The sequence below is a fragment of the Mytilus edulis genome, chromosome 9 (genome assembly GCF_963676685.1).
Source record: "Mytilus edulis chromosome 9, xbMytEdul2.2, whole genome shotgun sequence".
NCBI classification, from domain to species: domain Eukaryota; kingdom Metazoa; phylum Mollusca; class Bivalvia; order Mytilida; family Mytilidae; genus Mytilus; species Mytilus edulis.
The window spans coordinates 21,501,111-21,525,969 of NC_092352.1; the positions used below are offsets into that span (position 1 = coordinate 21,501,111).

A 24,859-nucleotide genomic window follows, 5' to 3' on the forward strand; every position below is an offset into this window, starting at 1 on the left:
GTGTGTTGTCCAAAGAAGAAAACACAGCTACACTGTTGTTGTAATATTTGAAGTGAACATGTTGATAAACTGACACGAAAAGATATGATAAAATGAATTTAGAACATGAAAATACACATGGGAACGGGCTGTTATACGCTGGATGGAACCAAGACCAAGGTTCGTCTGCACTGCAGCACCAAATTTTTCTCAGTTTCTTCCTATTAAAAAAGTACATATATCTAACCTTTATATGAAAATGCAAGTACAGGTTGATTTTATGTCTTTTGTCGCCTATAAGTGTTCAAAGAAGAGTCTTCCCCTCTCCTCCCCAACATAGAAAAAAATATTATTTAATATAACATGCATGATTAAATACAAGAATAGTGACAATTTTCATGATTGTAACTAAAGGGTTTAATTTAAGATTTAAATTATTTAATTAGCAAAACAGTGAAATTTATATTATACACCTCAGTAATCACACTGGTTCAAACTAGATTTTTATTAGTAAAAACTCTTGCATTAAATTTACTCACTATATTATTTCGCTCTTTTTATTGGATATAAACTTTTCCTTTGTTGTTAATTGTTTATTTATACTATTGCAAAGTGTTTTCTTTACATTTTTGAATTTGATATTACGTTGAAATTACCCACCCTCCCTCCCTTGTTAAATTTTTTTTTTCCTTTTATAAATTCATAGTGGCGGATGTTTGCCAAAAAATTTGGTTATATATCTATGTTTATGTATTTTCATTTGTGTATTTAATTATTTATGATCTATTGTATTTTGTAATATATTGAAAAAATATTTATATCAGGCAATACAAATTATACCTATTGACTTCCTTTTATTTCACCCACTTGATAATTGAGTGTAGGATTGTCTTTTACTGTCAAGTGTACAACGTCTGTTTTTCCCTACTGTCAGCTGCAAATGAACCTTAATTTTTTTTTTATCATCAGTCGTCAAATCTCATTTTGTAACTTCCATTAGCCTTGTAAGGAGTAAAATATTTATCATTAACATCAGTTTAACTAAAATTTTACAGTCATTTATCATGGGGAGTACCCAAATTTACCCTACAAAAGTCATGGAAACTAAAAGAGAGATACCAGAGCGACAGTCAAACTCATAGATCGAAAATAAACGGACAACACAATGGCTAACAAAGAAAAAGACAAACAGACAAATAATAGTACACAAGACACAACATAGAAAACTAAAGACTGAGCAACACTAACCCCATCAAAAACTGGGGCTGATCTCAGGTGCTCCAGAAGAGTAGGCAGATCCTGCTCTTCATGTGGCACCCGTCGTGTTGCTCATGTTATTACTAACTGGGTAAATAGTCTAATTTGGTAGGTCACATTTGTGAAAAGGGAAGGGGATTGTAGTAAGGCCATTAGAAAAATACACAATATCATCTGTGAAACTTTTATTCCATTATGGTCAACCAACTCATGATGGCGTCTGTGAAATTAAACTGCATGTGAACTGTATACTGTTTTAATTAGTCAGGCATGACTGCAGCTCATCGCCAACGACGCCAAGATGGTGACTTTTCATGTCAAGCAAGTTAACTATGGAATCCAGACTGGTATGCATGTTTTGATCAATCCAACATGACAGTTTCTGTTACTTAATAAACACTCAGGCACATACAGAATGTTGCAGGTTTAACCCTTTACTCCAAGGAGATTTTTTTTTAAATTCTTGATTTGCATAGGATTTTTTTCAATAAGAAAAAATTATCAGGTTTAAAGTATTAATGCATTACAAAAACGAAAATTTCATCAATGAAATTCAAGTCAGATATTCTCATGAATTTTTTTTTCATATTAGATACAATTTTTTAAAAGTTTGATGCAGACATTTTGTAGTCAAAGCGTTTCAACTTAGGTACTACACAGGCGTCAAAAGGCGTCATTATGGAGTAAAGGGGGTGGCGTCAAAAAGCGTCATTATGGAGGAAAGGGTTAAAGTAGTTTGTTGGTACCAAACCCTCCACCTAATCTGGAACAATGGTGCAAAGGCAGAACACAAGAACGAAGATCTTTAAAATAAAAATCAATTATTGTTGGTAAAGCAGGTGGGACATTTATTTTAAGTGTGCAGTCTTGTCTAAATTTTAGCTAATGTCCCTTTACATAGGCGGATCCAGGGGGCCCCCCTTTTGTGTGAAAAATTTGGTTGATTATTTAGGGAATCACTGAAGCATGACTGGAGCGGCCCCCTGCCCCTTAGGTCAGTCAGCGGGCCCCTTATGAAAAGTTCTGGATCCGCCACTGCTTTAAGAAAACAAATGGTTGAAACATTTGGAATACTTATTATGGTTTGGTTTGTCTATTTACAGGATGTTTTGCTTGTGGAATGGAAAATGGATTCAGAGTATATAATGCTGACCCGCTGAAAGAAAAAGAAAGACAAGGTATGTACATGTATGTCATGTATCCTGTAAAGAATTATAAACCATTTTCTGAACAAAAAACTTAACTTGTGTACAAACATAATGTGATAAAAAAAATTCATAGCATAATACTAAACTGTAAAGGAAATATAATTTGCCAGATTTTTAATAAAAAGGATATCTCAAACTGAAAAGATAAAGTTAAGATTGTGCAGGTTGTTGCAAATACATGTATACATATGTATACTATAATAGTCCTTTTTGTTGATTTTGCAGCACAATGTTTCGGAAGATAGACCTTTTGATTTTACACATTAAAGAGTCAGTGTCTAAAGGAGTAGGTCCGGTAAGGATCAATTTTGGCCTCAAATTTCAAGTTCATCTGACGAATGAATTTGACCTCTTTTTAAACACTTAAGTGTCTATTTCATTTGAATCAATTAGTTTATATGAAAGATTTTAACTGGTTTAGTCATTGAAAACGATCCGATTCAAGCTCAAATATGAAAAATCTACAAATGTACCAAATATGTCAAAAAATGTCACTTTTTAGATAGTTTTTGTCAAAAATGAAAGTGGCCGCATCCGTGTTCATCCAAAATCTTTATATATGTTATGTATTATCATAAAATACAACTTACATTTCAATATTAAGGATGAACACGGATGCGGCCACTTTCGTTTTACACGAAAACCGTCTAAAATTTAGCTAAAATGATAGAATTGTGAAGATTTCAGTAATTTAGCGTGACTTAATGGTGCTAGTACTCGATATATGTGCATTGTATTGCCAAAAACAACCAATATTTATGTAGCAGAAGCATTCTACTGTCCAATATATATTTAAAAGTTTACATTTTAACAATTTTGTAAAACTGCTATATTTTGGGGCCAAAAAGGGGTCTTACCGGACCTACTCCTTTAGGTTCAGTCTATGGTCAAGATGTATTAGACATAAAAATATCATACTGAGTACATTTTGCACTTAGATGTAAATATGTATCCAGTTAAATTGGGGTTATTGAATTTTAGTCTGCAACATCCTTTTTATACGGCCGCAAAAAATGAAATTTTTTTGGTCGTATATTGGTACAATGTATCACTTTGACGTCATCGATGTCGTCGTCGTCAGAAGACATTTGGTTTTCGACTCTCTAACTTTAGTAAAAGTAAATAGAAATCTATGAAATTTAAACACAAGGTTTATGACCATAAAAGGAAGGTTGGGATTGATTATGGGTGTTTTGGTCCCAACAGTTTAGGAATAAGGGGCCAAACAGGGCCCAAATAAGCATTTCTCTTGGTTTTCGCACAATAACTTTAGTACAAGTAAACAGAAATCTATGAAATTTTAACATAAGGTCTATGACCATAAAAGGAAGCTTGGGATTGATTTTGGGAGTTTTAGTCCGAACAGTTTAGGAATAAGGGGCCAAAAACAGGTCCCAAATAAGCATTTTTCTTTGTTTTTGCACAATAACTTTAGTATAAGTTAATAGAAATCTATGAAATTTTAACACAAGGTTTATGACCACAAAAGGAAGGTTTGGATTAATTTTTGGGATTTTTATTCCCAACGAATTAGGGGCCAAAAGGGTTCAAAATTAAACTTTGTTTGATTTCATGAAAAAATGAATTATTGGGGTTCTTTGATATGCCAAATGTAACCGTGTATTCAGATTCTTAATTTTTGGTCCTGTTTTCAAATTGGTCTACATTAAGGTCCAAAGGGTCCAAAATTAAAATTAGCTTGATTTTAACAAAAATTGAATTCTTGGGGTTCTTTAATATGCTGAATCTAAACATGTACTTAGATTTTTGATTATGGGCCCAGTTTTCAAATCCGGGTCCAAAATTATTATATTAAGTATTGTGCAATAGCAAGAAATTTTCAATTGCACAGTATTCCGCAATAGCAAGAAATTTTCAATTGCACAGTATTCCGCAATAGCAAGAAATCTTCAATTGCACAGTATTGTGCAATAGCAAGAAATTTTCAATTGCACAGTATTGCGCAATAGCAAGAAATATCTAATTGCACAATATTGCACAATAGCAAGAAATATCTAATTGCACAATATTGCACAACAGCAAGAAATATTCAATTGCACAGTATTGTCCCGTTTTCAAATTGGTCTACATTAAGGTCCAAAGGGTAAAAAATTAAACTTTGTTTGATTTCAACAAAAATTGAATATATGGGGTTCTTCAATATGCTGAATCTAACCATGTATTTAGATTTTTAATATTTGGGCCCGGTTATCAAATTGGTCCACATTGAGGTCTAAAGGGTCTAAAATTGAACATTATTTGATTTCATCAAAAATTGAATTCTTGGGGTTCTATGATATGCTGAATCTAACCATGTATTTAGATTTTGGATATTGGTAAATGTCCAATTTAAAATTTTTAAGTTTTTAAGTTTAAGTTCTTAGACCACATTCATTCTGTGTCAGAAACCTACTGTATGTTGTGTCAACTATTTAATCACAATCCAAATTCAGAGCTGTATCAAGCTTAAATGTTGTGTCCATACTTGCCCCAACTGTTCAGGGTTCGACCTCTGCGGTCGTATAAAGCTGCACCCTGCGGAGCATCTGGTTTACTGTGGATTCAATTATTACTGACAATTTATAACAAATTCCTGTGTTTTAAATGTTTGTCATGTTCTTATCAAACCAGTTTTACCTTTATCATACATGTAGACAGGATAGTTGGAGGGGGAATGCCATTTCTATGGTATAATTTATCAATGGTTTTTCATAATGCTATTAATAATTGTTTTAGTCATAGAACATTTTTGTATACAGGTATATTAATTTAGAATAGAATTAAGAAATAAATGTTTAATAATATTTATAACAAAAGAAAGGAACAAGCACAATAGTAAGAAACAATGACCCCAAAAATGCTTGCAGTTACTGTTGGGAGGGGGGATAGAAAATAATCATTTTATATATGTATATGTTCCTTTCTTTTAGATTTCTCTGATGGAGGAATTAGGCATGTGGAAATGCTTTTCCGATGTAACTATTTAGCTCTAGTAGGAGGAGGGAAAAATCCCAAGTATCCATGTACAAAAGGTATGTAATTTGAATATGCAAGCATTTTGATGCTCTTATTGATAATAGTCTAATAAAAGAAGGGTAGTGGCAGATAAATTTTTGATTCCTTCAATCATTCATGAAATAAATTGTCTGTCTTTTACAGTAATTAACCAATGATATTTCATGCCTACCATCTTACAATTGCCATCTAAAGTACAACATAGTTTCAAGCAACTTTTAGATTATCGATCACTAAATATTAGCTTTTCAAATATTTTTTTTCACTACCGTTATTATTAAATATATAATTAGATCACATGAGGAGACATGGTCTTATGGCTAATAGTACACACATCCTCAAGATTCCAAATCACGATGTTAACAACTGTAGGTGACTGTATGGCCTTCAACAATTGAGCAAAGTCCATACCATAAGGAAAGTTATAAAAGGTGCCATCATGACAAAATTTGAACCAGTTTAAACACAAAAAGGCCGATGACCTCATTATATAATTAAAGAAAAGAAAAGAAACACACATGATAAGAAGCAACAAATAGCTAACCACTGAGCTACATACTTCAGACTTGGGGACATGCACTTAAGAGGGCAGTGAACATTTTTAAACAGTGGACAAAAAAGCAAAACATAAGTTCCCCTTTACATTTAAAAACTAGTTCAACGTCTTTGCCCTAGTTTAAAAAGACAGAGTTGAGCAACAGTAAACATTTTTAACCCCTTCCAACCTCCACATTCTTTTTGTGCCTGTCCCAAGTCAGAAGCCTTCAACTCAGTGCTTTTTGTCGAGCCGTCGACTTTAGTCGAAAAAGCGAGACTAAGCGATCCTACATTCCGTCGTCGTCGGCTGCGTCCACAAATATTAACTCTGAGGTTAAAGTTTTTGAAATTTAAATAACTTTCTTTAACCATACTGGATTTCTACCAAACTTGGACAGAAGCTTGTTTATGATTATAAGATAGTATCCAGAAGTAAATTTTGTGAAAATAAAATTCCATTTTTTCCGTATTTTACTTATAAATGCACTTAGTTTTTCTGCGGGAATACATTACATCACTCTGTGGTTGTAGTTTTTAAAATTTTAATAACTTTCTTAAACTATCTAAATTTAAACACAAGTTTATGACCATAAAAGGAAGGTTGGGTTTGATTTTTGGAGTTTTGGTCCCGTTTTCAAATTGGTCTATTTTAAGGTCCAAAGGGTCCAAAATTAAACTTAGTTTGATTTTAACAAAAATTGAATCCTTGGGGTTCTTTGATATGCTGAATTTAAAAATGTACTTAGATTTTTAATTATTGGCCTAGTTTTCAAGTTGGTCCAAATGGGGGTCCAAAATTAAACTTGATTTTGGGAGTTTTGGTCCCAACAGTTTAGGAATAAGGGGCCCAAAGGGTCCAAAATTGAACTTTGTGTGATTTCATCAAAAATTGAATAAATGGGTTCTTTGATATGCCAAATCTTACTGTGTATGTAGATTCTTAATTTTTGGTCCAGTTTTCAAATTGGTCTACATTAAGGTCCAAAGGGTCCAAAATTAAACTAAGTTTGATTTTAACAAAAATTAAATTCTTGGGCTTATTTGATATGCTTTATCTAAACATGTACTTTGATTTTTGATTATGGGCCCAGTTTTCAAGTTGGTCCAAATCAGGATTCCATATCAAGTATTGTGCAATAGCAAGAAATTTTCAATTGCACAGTATTGCACAATAGCAAGAAATATCTAATTGCACAATATTGTGCAATAGCAATTAATTTTCAATTGGAGTTATCTTTCTTTGTATAGAATAGTAGTTGATAATATATGTTGGAAATTTGCCAGACATGACTATGATGTCATTTTCTATTTTTATTTGCCAATAACTTTATGTAAATAACTTCATTGGAAATTTGCCAATATAAAATGTTGCTGATGAAGCTTTTTTTCCTTATCTTATCTAAAATGTTTTTAGATAATGTATGTTGGACATTTGCCAGACATGACTATGATGTCATTTTCTATTTTTATTTGCCAATAACTTTATGTAAATAACTTCATTGGAAATTTGCCAATATAAAATGTTGCTGATGAAGTTTTTTTTTCCTTATCTTATCTAAAATATTTTTAGATAATATATGTTGGAAATTTGCCAGACATAACTATGATGTCATTTTCTATTTTTATTTGCCAATAACTTTATGTAAATAACTTCATTGGAAATTTGCCAATATAAAATGTTGCTGATGAAGCTTTTTTTCCTTATCTTTTCTAAAATGTTTTTAGATAATGTATGTTGGAAATTTGCCAGACATGACTATCATGTCATTTTCTATTTTTATAATTTTCTGATGTCTTTAAATGAGTGTTTATGGTTGCAAAGTCCATTTAAAATTTGAATTGAGATGATGATGATGATGGAGTGGCTTGACATTTGTTTGGTGTAAAAAACCCATATAATGTCAAAAATTTGATCACAATCCAAATTCAGAGCTGTATCACGCTTAAATATTTTGTCCATACCTGCCCCAACTGTTCAGGGATCAACCTCTGCGGTCGTATAAAGCTGCGCCCTGCGGAGCACCTGGTTGGTTATTATCTTGAATATTATTATAGATAGAGATAAAGTGTAAACAGCAATAATGTTCAGCAAAGTAAGATTTACAAATAAGTCAACATGACCGAAATGGTCAGTTGACCCCTTTAGGAGTTATTGCCCAATTTGCCCTTTATAGTCAATTTTTAACCATTTTTCGTAAATTTTTAGTAATCTTTTACAAAAATCTTCTCCTCTGAAACTACTGGGCCAAATTAATCCAGACTTGGCCACAATCATCATTGGGGTATCTTGTTTAAAAAATGTGTCCGGTGACCCGGCCAACTAACTAACTTATATAGCCACCACGCCTAAAAATAGAATATAGGGGTAAAATGCAGTTTTTGGCTTATAACTCAAAAACCAAAGCATTTAGAGCAAATCTGACATGGGTTAAAAAATTTATTGGGTGAAGATCTATCTGCCCTGAAATTTTCAAATGAATCAGACAACCTGTTGTTGGGTTGCTGCCCCTGAATTGGTAATTTTAAGGAAATTTTGCTGTTTTTTGTTATTATCTTAAATATTATTATAGATAGAGATAAACTGTAAACAGCAATAATGTACAGCAAAGTAAGACCTAAAAAGAAGTCAACATGACCAAAATGGTCAATTGACCCCTAAGGAGTTATTGCCCTTTATATAGTCATTTTTTTAACAATTTTCACAAAATTTGTAAAATTTTACTAACATTTTGCACTGTAACTACTGGGTCAAGTTCATTATAGATAGAGATAATTGTAAGCAGCAAGAATGTTCAGTAAAGTAAGATCTACAAACACATCACCATCACCAAACCACAATTTTGTCTTGAATCCATCTGTGTCCTTTGTTTAGTATTCACATAGACCAAGGTGAGCGACACAGGCTCTTTAGAGCCTCTAGTTTGTTTTACTGTAGTGTAAGTTTTACTAAAGCTTTAACAAAGAATGGTTCTTCATCCATGTAATGTCCACTTTTGAATATAAAATGGTGCATACAATAATATTGTTATTTTTATTTCAGTTATGGTCTGGGATGATTTAAAGAAAAAACATGTAATTGAATTAGAATTTTCTACAGATGTCAAAAGTGTGCGGCTGAGAAGAGATAGGTAGGGTTAATCATTGCTATTGCTGCTGCTATAGCTGTTCATTAGGAGATCTCAGACTCGTTCATTTCATTGATACAGAGCTCTATGGTGTAACATCTTTTCATTTTCTGTACAATTAAGTTGAAAGTTAAAATGGTAACTAATTAAAGTTTATTGCTTCCATGATTTAAAAATTTGTTGTATATAAACTATGGTATATGTTGCATGATAAGTTTTTTTTGTGGAGCAACAAGCTGTTAAGGTGTTCAGCCACCAAGACAGGCAGAGAAAAAAGCTGACAAAAAATCTTTGGACTCTTTTTGGAAAATGACGCAGTCATTGTTCCATTACTGGCGACCTGAACTTCATTACATTTCTCTGCCTACCGCGCTTGGTTTCGTATTTACTATTTTCTATACGAACTGGAATTTGCTTGTGTTATCAATATGCATTAGAGGTCATTGTGTAGTAATCAGCCAGATACCAGTTTACAAACTAACTGGTTTCTGCTTGTATTCCACTACACTCGAACAAAGTGTTGTAGTTTGACGGGAACCAGTTTAGAATTTGTAAACTACAAAACGTAATCGGTTATTGTTCATTCCGTTTTGGTGTTTCATACCGACTTTTATGGTTTGAATAAGCTTAAGACCCTTCAAACATTAATGTGATAGGTATATTAAAGACTGTTTTACAAAAGGATGGAACTGTTTTGCTGTCAAAGTCGTACTATAGTGATATCTGTTATGTACGGATTTCCACTTTCACCGGTTAATTTCTTCTTTTACACGTGCTTTTGAAACTTCCTGTTTAAACATTGTTTTAAAATTGTTTTTTGAGTGAATTTAACTTATTTTAACAATCATGAAGCGTTCCAGAATCATTTTCAAGCAGTTTCTTCTTCTCTTTGATGATGGAAAATAGGTTTTTCTCAAGAAAATACCGCAAACGATCGCAGAGGAATTGAAACGTACAAGTCAAGTCGGCACCTGGTTAAATTGTCATCTAGTCAAATCTGCACCTATTTGACGTCAATTCGGCATCCAATAATATTTGTTATAATATTTTCTATTCAATTAATTAATAACTGTTACCAAGTACATAGTGAATATGTTGTTGTGTATAAAGGTAAACAACGAAGCCCTTACCCAAGATGTTGTTTTAACAATTAGACAATTATTAAAATAAAATGGAAAACTATGAGTCCCTTTCAATAAATCAAACTTTCATGCCAAATAATAAGCAAATTTAAGGTGTTTTTTAGCTCACCTGGCCCGAAGGGCCAAGTGAGCTTTTCTCATCACTTGGCGTCCGGCGTCCGTCGTCCGTCGTCGTCCGTCGTCCGTCGTCGTCGTCCGTCGTCGTTAACTTTTACAAAAATCTTCTCCTCTGAAACTACTGGGCCAAATCAAACCAAACTTGGCCACAATCATCATTGGGGTATCTAGTTTAAAAAATGTGTGGCGTGACCCGGTCAACCAACCAAGATGGCCGCCACGGCTAAAAATAGAACATAGGGGTAAAATGCAGTTTTTGGCTTATAACTCAAAAACCAAAGCATTTAGAGCAAATCTGACATGGGGTAAAAATGTTTATCAGGTCAAGATCTATCTGCCCTGAAATTTTCAGATGAATCGGTCAATCGGTTGTTGGGTTGCTGCCCCTGAATTGGTAATTTTGAGGAAATTTTGCTGTTTTTGGTTATTATCTTGAATATTATTATAGATAGAGATAAACTGTAAACAGCAATAATGTTCAGCAAAGTAAGATCTACAAATAAGTCAACATGACCAAAATGGTCAGTTGACCCGTTTAGGAGTTATTGCCCTTTATAGTCAATTTTAACCATTTTTCATAAATTGAATTAATCTTTTACAAAAATCTTCTCCTCTGAAACTACTGGGCCAAATTAATCCAAACTTGGCCACAATCATCTTTGGGGTATCTAGTTTAAAAAATGTGTGGCGTGACCTGGTCAACCAACCAAGATGGCCGCCACCGCTAAAAATAGAACATAGGGGTAAAATGCAGTTTTTGGCTTATAACTCAAAAACCAAAGCATTTTGAGGAAATCTGACATGGGATAAAAATGTTTATCAGGTCAAGATCTATCTGCCCTGAAATTTTCAGATGAATCGGTCAATCGGTTGTTGGGTTGCTGCCCCTGAATTGGTAATTTTGAGGAAATTTTGCTGTTTTTAATTATTATCTTGAATATTATTATAGATAGAGATAAATTGTAAACAGCAATAATGTTCAGCAAAGTAAGATCTACAAATAAGTCAACCTGACCAAAATGGTCAGTTGACCCCTTTAGGAGTTATTGCCCTTTATAGTCAATCTTTAACCATTTTTCATAAATCAAAGTAATCTTTACAAAATCTCCACTGAAACTACTAGGCCACAATCATCTTTGGGGTATCTAGTTTGAAAAATGTGTCCGATGACCTGGCCATTCAACCAAGATGGCCGCCACGGCTAAAAATAGAACATAGGGGTAAAATGCAGTTTTTGGCTTATAACTATGAATTCAAAGCATCTAGAGCAAATCTGACAAGAAGTTAAATTGTTAATCAAGTCAATATCTATCTGCCCTGAATTTTTCAGATGAATTGGACAACTGGTTGTTGGGTTGCTGCCCTCCAATTGGTAATTTTTAAAGAAATTTTGCCGTTTTTGGTTATCTTGAATACTATTATAGATAGCGATAAACTGTAAACAGCAATAATGTTCAGCAAAGTAAGATCTACAAATAAGTCAACATGACCTAAATGGTCAATTGACCCCTTAAGGAGTTATTGCCCTTTATAGTCAATTTTTAACAATTTTCATTGATTTGGTAAATATATGTAAATTTTTACCAAATATAGTTCTCTGTTACTAATGGGCAAAGTTCATTATAGATATAATTGTAAGAAGCAAAATCGTTCAGTAAAGTAAGAACTTCAAACACATCACCATCACCAAAATACAATTTTGTCATGAATCCATTTGTGTCCTTTGTTTAATATGCACATAGACCAAGGTGAGCGACACAGGCTCTTTAGAGCCTCTAGTTTCAGTAAAGTTTAAAAAGCATTAAACAAACAATCCTGTAAAATGCTCAACTGGTTTAAATAATGCATAAACATATCCAATATCTCATGTATTAGTCCAAATAATTATGACGTCTGGCAAGGCTATTTTATTTTTTTTCTGTGATGTCTTCCTATGAAGTTCGTAGGAAGGCGTCCCAGAAAAAAATTAACATAGCCTTGCGGTCATAGAAAGGTGTCCCAGAATAAAATTCAAAAAGCCTTGCCAGACGTAATAATTATTTTGACTACTCATATATATATCATTAAAAATACACCAAAAAAGTCATTAAGTTGAGAAAAATAAATATATACAAAATGTACATGAACACCCAAAAATGTGAAAGTTAGTATTTAACTCTTTTTGCTTAAATACTGAAAAAAATTCTGGCAACCCCTTACTTATTTTTTACTCTTTTTGCTTAAAATACTGTTAAAATTTATATTTAACATGGGTGACGAATTGACTAAATCAGGTGTCGATTTAACCAGGTGCTGATTTGTCCAGGTGCCAATTTAACCAGGTGCCGGTTTGACTAGAATTCTTTGACAAATATTTGAAATTACCTGAGTTTCATTAGACCTTTGATAACAGTAACAAAAAGATTATTTACTTAATATTTTGTGGGAGAAGGGGGTTCAGACTATGTGGTATCAGGTCTGTTCGCGCCCAATACACTTTCGCACCCTACATGTTCGCACGTTCGCACCCAAGGTCCGTTTGCACTCTACTCATTCGCGCCCAATTTTAATTCAAATTCAAGTTGAATAATTGGAAAATCATGATTGTTGTTTTAAATTGCTTTGGTGTAAATACTGAATGTATTTATAGCTTGGTATGAGTAAAACATTGAAGATTTTTAAGGAAAAACACAAAAGATAATTGTTTTTAACAGCTTGGTACCTTTGATCTGAAACAACGAAACAATAAAATATAGGAACCAAAATATAGCAATCCACTATTATAACCAAAACATGATAAAATCTATTCAACACACAGAAAAAAACATAGTCAGGATCTCACTTCATTTTGAAAGAAGTCAATGAAACAAAGTTATAGCAATACACTAACAAAACATGATTAAGAGTTATTCAACACAAAATAAAACGTTGAAAAAATGCCACTTTATTTAGAAAGGATTATTATAATTTTTAACAATACGCTATCTAAAACATGATTAAGATTTATTCAACACAAAAAAAAATGCTGTCTCACTTTATTTTGAGACAATGACAACAATTATACTTATAAGAAAACACTTGCTTACAGAGTTATTAAACACAAAACCAATTAAGATTGGGTGCGAACATGTAGGGTGTGAAAGTGAAAGGGGCGAACATGAGTGGGCGCGAACGGACCCGGATTCAGACTATGTACCAGTGAGAAATATACAAGCCTTTCTACGGTATTTATTTGTACAATTCAGGCAGTCTTGACCTATTCATTTGTCTTAAAAAAACAGCCAGTTGTCACCTTCACTTCACACACACACATACACGAATATCAATTATATGCTTACGAGACATGTTGCATTGTTAAACTAATTACGGTATGTGAAAATCAAGACTTGCATATAAACTATCCCAATATTAGAGACAGTGGCGTCATTTTTCTTCAGAGCTTTCAGCTCTTTGATTTTAATTCAGTAATGAAGATAGTTGATATACGGGTTCAACATTTTGAAGAACATTTTACTATTAACAATAACCACAATAAACCTATTTCTCGTATCAAACATAAACTAAAAGAACTAGCCAAGGAATTTGTTTTTGTCCCTGCCGATAAAGCTGCTAATAATATTATTATTGTTTGACGTAAATTTTACATTGAGGTTCTGAAGAAGGAAATCACCAATTCACCAACATTCCAACTGACTCTATTTTTAGAAAACGAAATCTGTAACAAACATAAACTTTTAGCCACCGCTTTACAAGCAGAGCCAAATACAATGAAAGTCCCAACTATGTATTGGCTTCCGAAGCTACACAAAACCCCTTACAAATATAGATTTATTTCGTCTTCAAGCCATTGTTCAACTACTAAATTGTCTATTCATCTTACCAGCACACTTGGTACAATTAAAAACCTGATAATAAATTGTTCAAATAAGGCCTTCGAAAATAGTGGAATAAATTACTTTTGGAGTGTCAAGAACTCGTTGGAAGTACTTGATAAATTGCATGCTTATAATATATTAGTGATTTTGAATCTGTTCAAAGTTTTGATTTTTCTACCCTGTATACCACATTGCCTCACATTCTCATTAAGAAAAAATTCACACACCTAATTAAATGGGCATTCAAAAAATCAAAATGTGAATATATATGTTCAAACTCTTTTAGGTCATTTTTTAGTAGCAATAAACAAAAAAACTATGTTAATTGGACATGCTTTGATACTATATATGCCCTTGAATTTTTACTAGATAACATTTTTGTTCGCTTTGGGGATTCCGTATATCGTCAGATTATCGGAATTCCAATGGGGACTAACTGTGCACCACTTATTGCGGACCTGTTTTTGTATTGTTATGAGTTACAATTTATGACAAAAATAAGCAAAGACCCATCGAAACAACATCTGATAAACAAATTTAATAATACTTTTAGATATTTGGATGATATTTTGGCTCTCAATAATGACAACTTCAGTATGTATATTAATGAAATTTATCCTGTTGAACTTACTTTAAATAAAGCTAATACTAACAATGACCACTGCCCTTTTCTCGATCTTGATATATATCACTAATGGAAAGCTGAATACTAAAATTTATGATAAAAGGGATGATTTTTCATTTCCTATCGTTAATTATCCGTTTGTAGATGGTGACGTTCCCTTGTCACCATCTTACGGTGTTTATATATCTCAACTTGTACGATTCGCTCGTGTATGTAACAATGTTTTAGATTTTAACGAGAGAAATTTATGTATTACTGAAAAATTATTACACCAGGGTTTTCGATATCACAAACAAGTCAAAACATTTACTAAATTTTATCATCGGTATAAAGACATCATTCGTAAATATAGCTCAACATGCAGACTTCTAATACGTTCAGGTATTTCACATCCAATTTTTTATGGAAATATTCTTTATAAAGCACAAAGGTGTCAGTATTCACCTCAGAAACTTACAAAACCTTTGAATAGACTTATTAAGAAGGGATATAATTACGATACTGTTGTCAAGTCATTAAAGATTGCATATTTTGGCGTTAATATTGAGTCACTGATAAGGTCTTTGCATCGGAACTACACACATTTATTCTAAAAACAGTTGTTGGCATGACACGGGTTATGTTCTTCTCATATATGTTATGATGGTATGATACTAAACCCCTAACGGGAAGGATTGTGCCTGATGTTCATATGATGAAATCATAATCTTTCAGTCAGTTTAATTGAAGTCTGGAGCTGGCATGTCAGTTAACTGCTAGTAGTCTGTTGTTATTTATGTATTATTGTCATTTTGTTTATTTTCTTTGGTTACATCTTCTGACATCAGACTCGGACTTCTCTTGAACTGAATTTTAATGTGCATATTGTTATGCGTTTACTTTTCTACATTGGTTAGAGGTTTAGGGGGAGGGTTGAGATCTCACAAACATGTTTAACCCCGCTGCATTTTTGCGCCTGTCCCAAGTCAGGAGCCTCTGGCCTTTGTTAGTCTTGTATTATTTTAATTTTAGTTTCTTGTGTACAATTTGGAAATTAGTATGGCGTTCATTATCACTGGACTAGTATATATTTGTTTAGGGGCCAGTTGAAGGACGCCTCCAGGTGTGGGAATTTCTCGCTACATTGAAGACCTGCTGGTGACCCTCTGCTGTTGTTTTTTATTTGGTCGGGTTGTTGTCTCTTTGACACATTCCCCATTTCCATTCTCAATTTTAGATAACGTATACCATCACAACAGGAGAATATTGATATGAAAAGATTTTCATATAATTTGAAAGGCAAGAAAAGAAAAAGAGAGAAAATAAGAAAAATGCTTCAATATTATTTCACATTTAAAATAACGTGCATTAATAATTTCAATAGTCATATCCATTTTTTTAGTTGCATTATTTATATTTCACATTTTTGACAAAGGTCAATGATTCACAATTTAAGATGCATGGATTAATTTCTAAATAACAGTAATGATGTTTTTTATTATGTCTCTTTATTTTTTTAAATACTTCCACTGCTTATGTTTTATTAAGGATAAAATGAAAAATTGTGTGACACACTTTTAAAATCTTTATTTTTATTTTACAGATAGATTACTATTACCTTAACAATACCATACATTGTGTACAAAGACTTATTTTTACTTTTCAGAATTGTAGTAATATTAGACACAATGATAAAAGTATATACATTTACACAGAACCCTCAACAACTTCATGTGTTTGAAACATGCACAAACCCAAGAGGTAACGTGAATAATTTATATACACTTAATAATGCAAATATTTGACTAAACTGCTTTAAATGTGAGTTTAAAAGAAGATTACCAATCCCTTTTTGGTAAATCATATTTTTTTGGGGGGAGGGGGGGATTAAATAACAAACAAAAAAACAATGCAAATGAGGTGTGTATTTGTTTCAATGTAATTTGTTATGGTTTGAGGAAAAAAGTTAGATACAATATATTCTTTTGTTGAGGTTATAATGTTTGCATTGTGACATACCACATACAACAAAATGCACGAATGGAAAGTTGTCTATTTTTAGTGAATTTGTTGAATAATTTTTTTTCGCGTCTGTGATAAAAGTCAAAGTATGTGATGCATAGGGATTACTATCTGGCAGCAGTAAACTGATTGAAAGATTTTCTTCTGTTTTAGTTGCAAACATTGCTTTATAAATCATTTGTATTTCCCACAGGTCTATGTGTCATGTGTCCTAACAGCAATAATTCAATACTTGCATTTCCTGGGCGTAAACCAGGGCATGTCCAGGTGGTAGACCTGGCTAACACAGAAAAATCACCCACAGACATAGCTGCTCATGAGGCACCTCTAAGTTGTATAGCTCTTAACCTACAAGGCACAAGGTTGGCTACATCGTCCGAAAAAGTAAGTTTAGTTCTTGTTAAAGTTAACAACCAAATAAGTTTATGCATAGGCGGATCTGGGAGAGATAAATTTGGTCGATTAGATAGGGAATCACAGAAGCATGAATGGAGCCCTGTTAGGGCAGTCAGTGGGCCCCCCTTATGAAAATTTTTTCATCCGCCACTGACATACATATATAATTCAGAGTATTTCAATTAAAAGAATTCTTTTCATGATCTAGAATGTAATGACCTTGAATTGATAGCTGGCTGAAAACAAACTGATATAAATCACATTGACCATGATAATGAATCTGTCATATCTACCTAATATATTTATACCTTTCTTTAACAAACTTAGTGTTTGAAATAGATAAAGTTATCAAATATTTGCTTTTGATGATGAGTTGTTTATATATTTACCTATATTTTATTGTACATGATGTACATGTATTCACTTATAAACTTGAATATTTTTCACAAATCATGGCGATGGTCATTATAAATTTCTTATTTTTATAAACAAAGACAAAAAAAGCATCATTTATGAGTCTGACTGAGTGATAGTGGTTGACGTCTATCCTTTCAAAACATAGACAAGTTGCCTTGTTGAGACAAATGACCTAGATATATTTTTGATATCTCTCTGATAAGAAGAAGGTGATCTACATCTATCAGTAAAATGCATTAATAAATTATTGTAATGAAATGTGATCTAGGTAGCTTGTAGATTCATGTATCTATCAGTAGAGATTACAAACAAGGTTACTGCTTGTACAAATTGCCATCAAAGGATTTATTTTCTGAGGTTTTTAGATTAACATTTGAAAACCTCCAAAAAATATTTGTTTTATACAGTACTATACTATAGCTGTCATATGCTGAAGAGAACGATGAAATCCTTGAAAATTGATTGCCGAATGATCTAGGTAGCTGTTTCGAATCTATCTAAGTTTACAATAGGCTATTAGACACAATCATGTTAATTATTGTATATTAAAGCGTAAAAATAATCAAGTTTGTCAAAATGCTGTGGGTTTTCAATTTAGTGAGAGAATTTATCAGATCTCTCCAAAACTCTTCGGTTTACACTTCAATGTTTTTTTGTGTGAAAGCAGTGGAATTTATCATGGTGAAATATAACCACAGGATTCAGTCCATGGCATGCCAAACAAAAATATTAGATTGGCTCAGACTGAATAGATAATGTGTATATTTTTATTTTGTTCTTGAACATTATGACATGAAAAGTGTTTAAATCAATGTCAAGGCTATGAAATTTATTTGTATTTTGTAGGGAACATTAATCCGAGTGTTTGATCCTATGTCAGGGTTACAGTTGCATGAACTAAGAAGAGGTGCAAATAGTGCTAACATTTATTGGTAAGCTAATTATCATATTACAAGCATCTACATTTGCACTAGAGAAGGGATATAGCATTACTATTTTTTTTTACTCATCTGTCCTTAAAACTATCTCCTCCTTTTATCTGACAATATTTTCAAAACTTATGTGGTAGCCATCACTGTGTGTGTTGATATTACCTTCAGGAAAACATTTGAATGTATAAATTAATGTTTTCCAACATCACTAAGTGTCCCATATACCATAATTATAATCCAGTAACAATATTGCAGCACAGAAAATAATTTCCACAAAAGTCCATTCAACTGAAATTGACATGCTAGTTTCAATGGTGAACATTGTTCCAGTCATCTTGTGGTAATTTAAGGAATATTATTTTTATTTTAACATCCCATAATAGGGAATAATTATGTTTTCTGCTCTGTGAATTGTTCTTGTCATCTTATGTACATTTTTTAAAATTTTACAGTGAAGTGCTTTACCGAAGAAGGGTTAGGCTACATATTAAAGGTGTTTCTTGTCCACCTCATTTTAAGAATAGAATATGATTGAAATTATGCAAACAATTCTTCAAACATTTTTACCCGCTTTGATTTTAATTCAGTGGTTTGTCTGGCTCATAATAATGTCTGCCTCTTTAGTCTGAGTAACATTCTTTTATATATTTCAGTATAAATTTCAATCAAGATTCTAGTTTGCTTTGTGTAGCTAGCGATCATGGAACAGTCCATATATTTTCTACAGAAGATCCTAAACGAAATAAACAATTAGGGTAAGTTGAATTCAATGTGCAAATATATTTATTTAAAAAAAAACGGACTGTTTTTAGTGAATTGAAATCTTATGATGTGAATTTATTATATGTATATTCTGCATCTGACCAGTTTCATTCACATGGACATCAAATTTTAGAGCCCATTGCATTTTTAACCAGATTTCTAGAGGGAAAGGAATAATTTGGTGATGTACAGGATGTGGGTGACTGCCAAACTGTGGCCATGCAATAACATCCAATACAGTGAAGAAGGCAATGTTTTACATGCATACAAAAGAAAAAAACCACTTGAATCTCCAATAATTTAAAAATAGTTAAAACACATTTAATAAATCAAGCAAGGGGAGTATATCTCATTTATCTGTGCTTAGCTTTACTCTATATTTCTATTACAGTATTGGGTCTGCTAGTTTCCTACCAAAGTATTTTAGCTCAACATGGAGTTTTTCCAAGTTTCAAGTTCCTGGTGGTGCTAGATGTCTTTGTGCCTTTGGTGCAGATTCTAATTCTGTGATAGGTAAGTTTATATCAACTGTCATATATATAAAAGTGTAAATGTTGAAGGCTATTACTCCAGCTCAGTTGCATTTGATGGATGAAAAGCTAACAATCATTTGTGTAGTTATGTTATCGCTAATTTAATTTTTTGTTTGTTGGACTTTATTAAATGCAGGTTAGACCTTTTGGACTTTTGGGCATAAAAAATAAATGTAATAATATTTACTGAGAACTTTTTCATTTGAGCACTACTTTCCTGCCTTCTGTATAAAAAGTTTAGTATACATTTTGTACTAAATACATTGATTTCATTTGTTTGTACAATGTACCAATTTTCCAATATTAGAAAAAGTAGGATTGTTACTGTCAATGTTACTGTCATTGCTTTGGGGATTTTGAGCAACCAAAGATGTAAATTGTATTAGAATTATTTGTGCAAGTATTGTGATATGAGAAAACATTGTCATTGGTGTGGCAATGGAAATATCATGGAAATCCACAGATCATTAGAACTTTGAATAGTTATGCAACCATTGGTAAAAATAGATTTGTAATCTATACAGGGTAGAAATCTTATGTTTATGTTTTATTTTCCAGTTGTGTGTGCTGATGGAAGCTATTACAAATTTGTGTTCAACCAGAAGGGGGAGTGTACTAGAGATGTATATGCCCAGTTCTTAGAGATGACAGATGACCGATCATGATTTTTCTGGACATTTAAATGATGCTTGGTTACATTATATGTATACTGTTTTTCAACTGATGTCAGTGTACCATCATTGTCAACATTGTGAAAATAAAAAAATTTGGTAAAATTAATACAGTCAAACCTGCTAAAATTTTCATTTAAATTCACATGTCTTTGTTGACTTATTGCAAATTTGAGACGTAGACAAATATTTTCTCTAAATTGAAAAAAAGAATTTTATGGGCCACCTGTCAAATGCATTCAAATGCATGAATTTCATTTTCAACAGCCCAAGAAATTGAATACTGAATGTAATAAAAAATGGTAATTTTTGTCTGTACAGATAAAGAGGTTGACTGAGGGATTAAAGGGCTACAAAAACAGTTTTAATTGTAAATGTATTTACCGTAAATATCTACGTACAGAGTTCTGATGAAGTTACCTCTCTTGAGAGTTCCTTTTTGTATCCTTATGAGTGACTGTATTGATCTTTAACTATTTTTGTTACTGTAAAACAGATGACAAAGCTGCTTCTTAAAAAATAACTTTATATGTGGTACCTTGTCTGAATAATTGATGGTATTACAAACCTGAATTATATCAAACTTTTTGGAGGTTGAAACAATATATTGTCTTGGCTTTTATTTCATTTGCAGATACACATGTAGAAATTGATCATTTGTTGTTATGAGTTGTATATGTGTGTGTTTCGTTATATATAGAACATTGGATGAATCAACATTCCATATTTGAATTGGTTGTTAACAATGTAAGGCCATAAAAGAGTTGATTGTTTCAAGTGTTGTCCAAAGTTTTTTTTCTTATAGATATCAGTGATTCAATGTTTTAAGTTTGATTATTAATTCATGAACTATAGATTTGTTTTATTAAAGTATAAAATGCGTAGCAACTTGACTTGTGACATGTCTTCCTGCATGGAACTGCAGTATTTATTATAAAGCAGGTTTCCACATACAGTGAAACCTGTGTTATCAAAACCATAGTTTGATTGTACTGTGACTGTGCTGTTGGTTATTCTCGTGGGGTGCTTTTTGAATATTTGTTACAGTTATGTTTTTGAAAAAAGATAAAACTTATTAGATTCAGTTCTAAGATCAGCGGCTCTCATTTCACAAATAATCAAGTAAAAACACTTTGTAAGTGGTGATCATTTCAGTATAACTTATGATCAATTTTAGTCATAAGTTTTTTTTGTGAAAAGAGCACCAACTTTTTTGGTTTTCTTCTATGAATTAACAAGTTGACAAGGATGAAAGCAGTTGTGGTCTTTTTTATGTTTTTTTTATCATAGGAGTTTATATTGATATGCATTGTTAATGGTTATAAACAATGTTTTTGTCATTTTAGTCAGTAATTTGTTATGGTTGGAGTTGACAAACTAGGTTTGTAAAGAAACCCTAAACTCTATTTTTTTCCGAGAACAACTACAAAGTTGATGCCATAGTATTTGGTCAGACATATCTGTTTATTGGGAACTTTATCCACACTTGATTGTGTACAGAGATCAATATACATTGTGCTAATACAAAAAGTTAACTGCCCATTTGATTAGTTTTTACTGGTTTGACTGTGCTGTAAATTCATTTATCTAATATGTACCTCAAAGTGTACTTTTAAAAAAAATATAAAAAAGTATTTCAACAGAGACATTTTTGAGAAAAGAAGTTAAATTTTTAAGGAGACCTGGAAAATACTCAATTATATGTATTTCAAATTCAGTAGCTTAATTTTGCATTCATTTGATATTTAACAATAATAAAAGAAAAAAAAGAAAAAAAAAGATTTCAATTTGACTTTTTTAAAGTTTAGGTGTGGAAAATTAAGGAACCAAAAGATTTACCATGATGTCAAAATAAATGCAGTTTTGATGTCAGGAAAAGTCCTTCCTCATGTTGGGAAAAGTCCTTCCTCTGTGTTTTCTAGAAAAAAAACAAAAGATTTTGGTAATTTTTTAGGGAATTTTTGGACCCATCAATATAGAGTGCATTCCTTATAACACTTTTTGGGGTAATTTATAAGACATGGCTGCCAGTAACAATTATTGTTTTATGGACATACAATACCATGGTGCAACACAACTGATAGTAAATTGATCTTTTTTTTTTTGAAGAACAATAGAAGAAAATATATTTTTGAGCTACTGAATTTGAACTGTGTACAATGTATTTGGTACATGTATTTATGTCATTTTTTTTGTCAAGAACTATATATTCAAAATCATAAACATGTATTAATGTTGTATGAAAGTTGAAGAGACAGTGTGCAAATTTTCATCTAAACACATTTAATTACCAAATGTGCAATGGGTCTAAAAAGAATGCTGTTCATGTATTCAATGTTTTTATCATGTACTTCCATGAACAAATGATAGCCGTGTATATTTATATTAATATTTACCGGTATATGTATATATGTATTGATTTATTTTGACATTAACTTAGTACATAAATCAAATTATTTTGTAAAGTTGTTTGAAAATATTTGTTCAGTTCTCACCTTGATTAATTAAGATACTGTTGAAATAATATATAAAATAGATATGTGCTTAGTCTTACATTTATTTTCTTAAGAGTATTTAAAGTCATTTAATAAGTTTTATTACTTTATTGTTATATTTAAATTTAAATTCATATTTTATTAGACACCACAATAAGTGTATGGTTGTGTGAAACGCATACCTGTTCAATGACCTGATTTTACCCGGTCACGTTGAGGAGTTTACCAAGCTGCCCTTTATTTTTTATTCACCCACCAGATAATAAAATAACCTAGTCGTAGTATTTTCAGTTTATAATATGTTAGGTGGTGCATATTATTTTATGTCTTGATTTGATTAGATATTTTATGAGTAGTTATAATTATGAATATTGTTAAAAAAAAATGAAATAGTTAATTTGAAGTTTAAAGGGGAAAATATAGAATTGTAAATATTTTTTTCAGTGTAAAATTAATGCTTTTGAATATTTTAACAAAGGCATACGTAAATGAAAAATAAATAAATTCTCTCTGAAGACATAAATTCAGCCACAAATAATTGCACAGGTGATACATGTACTGTAATGTTTTTTTTGCTCATTTTTTGCTCTCAGAGGACAGAGGTTGACATAAACTAGTAAACTACAAAATCCAACAAATTCCCACAGAAGTTTAAAGTACAGGTTTTAGTATATTCTAATAGATGTCTCATTATAAGTATTGTGTAGACCTGATCAATTGACAAAAACTAGTGATTGTATGATTTGCATATCCAAATGTGACAATAAAATTAAGAAATTAGTATAGATAGTTATTGTCACTTCAGGCTAAATTTATTTTAAAGAAAAAAAGTAATATCTTATATGTGAATAAAATCAGTGGACTTCAAGTGTTGTGTTCCATATAACTGCCAACATTGTTTAGTTTCTTATTCATGTGTTGCAATATATATGTATATATAAGAAATAGACATGTGATGTAGAACTACAGTCAGTAAAGAAAGTCATGTAACTGAAGAGAAAAATAAAGCATAATTATAATGTTTACTGTCGTTTTTTATTGGTTTCCTGTACAGGGTTAGTATGGGCTTTTGATTTCGCTTGGAGTCAGTTGTTAGTCTGTGAACTTTAAAAAAACTACTGTACCAAACTATAGCAAATCTATCAAGAATACTGTAGGAGAGATTATGAAATATTCTCATTTCGTTATTCCAGGTGGGAAAAAAATAGCTCAAGGGATCACTTTAACCACTAGGCCAATTTTTATACATGATGTCTTTTGGTCTGTGTGTCCATTCATTCTTCCCTCGGTCCGTCCATATGTCCCACTTCAGGTTAACATTTTTGGTCAAGGTAGTTTTTGATGAAGTTTAAGACAAATCAACTTGAAACTTAGTACACATGTTCCCTGTGATGTGATCTTTATAATTTCAATGCCAAAGTCGCAATTTCAGTGTCCACTAAACATAGAAAATGATAGTGCTAGTGAAGCATCTGTGTACTATGGACACATTCTTGTTTTAGCCTTTCATGAAGCCATAAAGCAACTTTTATTTTAGCTCAACTTGAAAAATATGTTAGAAAGATCCTTCATATTTGTAATGACAGCACGATGAGGAGTGATAATGTCATAAAGGTTTTAATTTAACCCTACCAGAGATCACTTTAACCGCTAGGCCAATTTCAATCATTATTATCAGCAATAATGTATCGATGTACCTTTACACATTACATTTTAAAGGAAACCTAATTGATTTTGATTTCAGACTAATATTAAAAGTAAATATTATGAAAATTCCAGTAACTCTGTAGTTG

General features: G+C 31.9%; 1 protein-coding gene across 1 annotated transcript; it reads left to right on the top strand.

Annotated features, from left to right (window-relative positions):
- Nucleotides 1–20: 20 nt before the first annotated feature.
- Nucleotides 21–24,089, top strand: LOC139489661 (WD repeat domain phosphoinositide-interacting protein 3-like). Its single transcript, XM_071276308.1, has 10 exons — nt 21–159; nt 2,340–2,414; nt 5,375–5,476; nt 9,037–9,124; nt 16,505–16,599; nt 17,054–17,244; nt 18,520–18,605; nt 19,259–19,360; nt 19,759–19,880; nt 20,459–24,089. The coding sequence occupies exons 1-10, from the start codon at nt 93–95 to the stop codon at nt 20,563–20,565; spliced, it is 1,035 nt and encodes a 344-aa protein (XP_071132409.1). The 5' UTR covers nt 21–92; the 3' UTR covers nt 20,566–24,089.
- The last annotated feature ends 770 nt before the right edge of the window (nt 24,090–24,859 follow it).

Excerpts from the sequence above, each read along its gene's own strand:
- LOC139489661 (XM_071276308.1), top strand. The coding sequence starts at position 93 with ATGAATTTAGAACATGAAAATACACATGGGAACGGGCTGTTATACGCT. Across the intron at positions 9,125-16,504 it reads GTGCGGCTGAGAAGAGATAG|AATTGTAGTAATATTAGACA; the intron begins GTAGGGTTAATC and ends TTTACTTTTCAG. Across the intron at positions 19,881-20,458 it reads AGATTCTAATTCTGTGATAG|TTGTGTGTGCTGATGGAAGC; the intron begins GTAAGTTTATAT and ends TTTATTTTCCAG.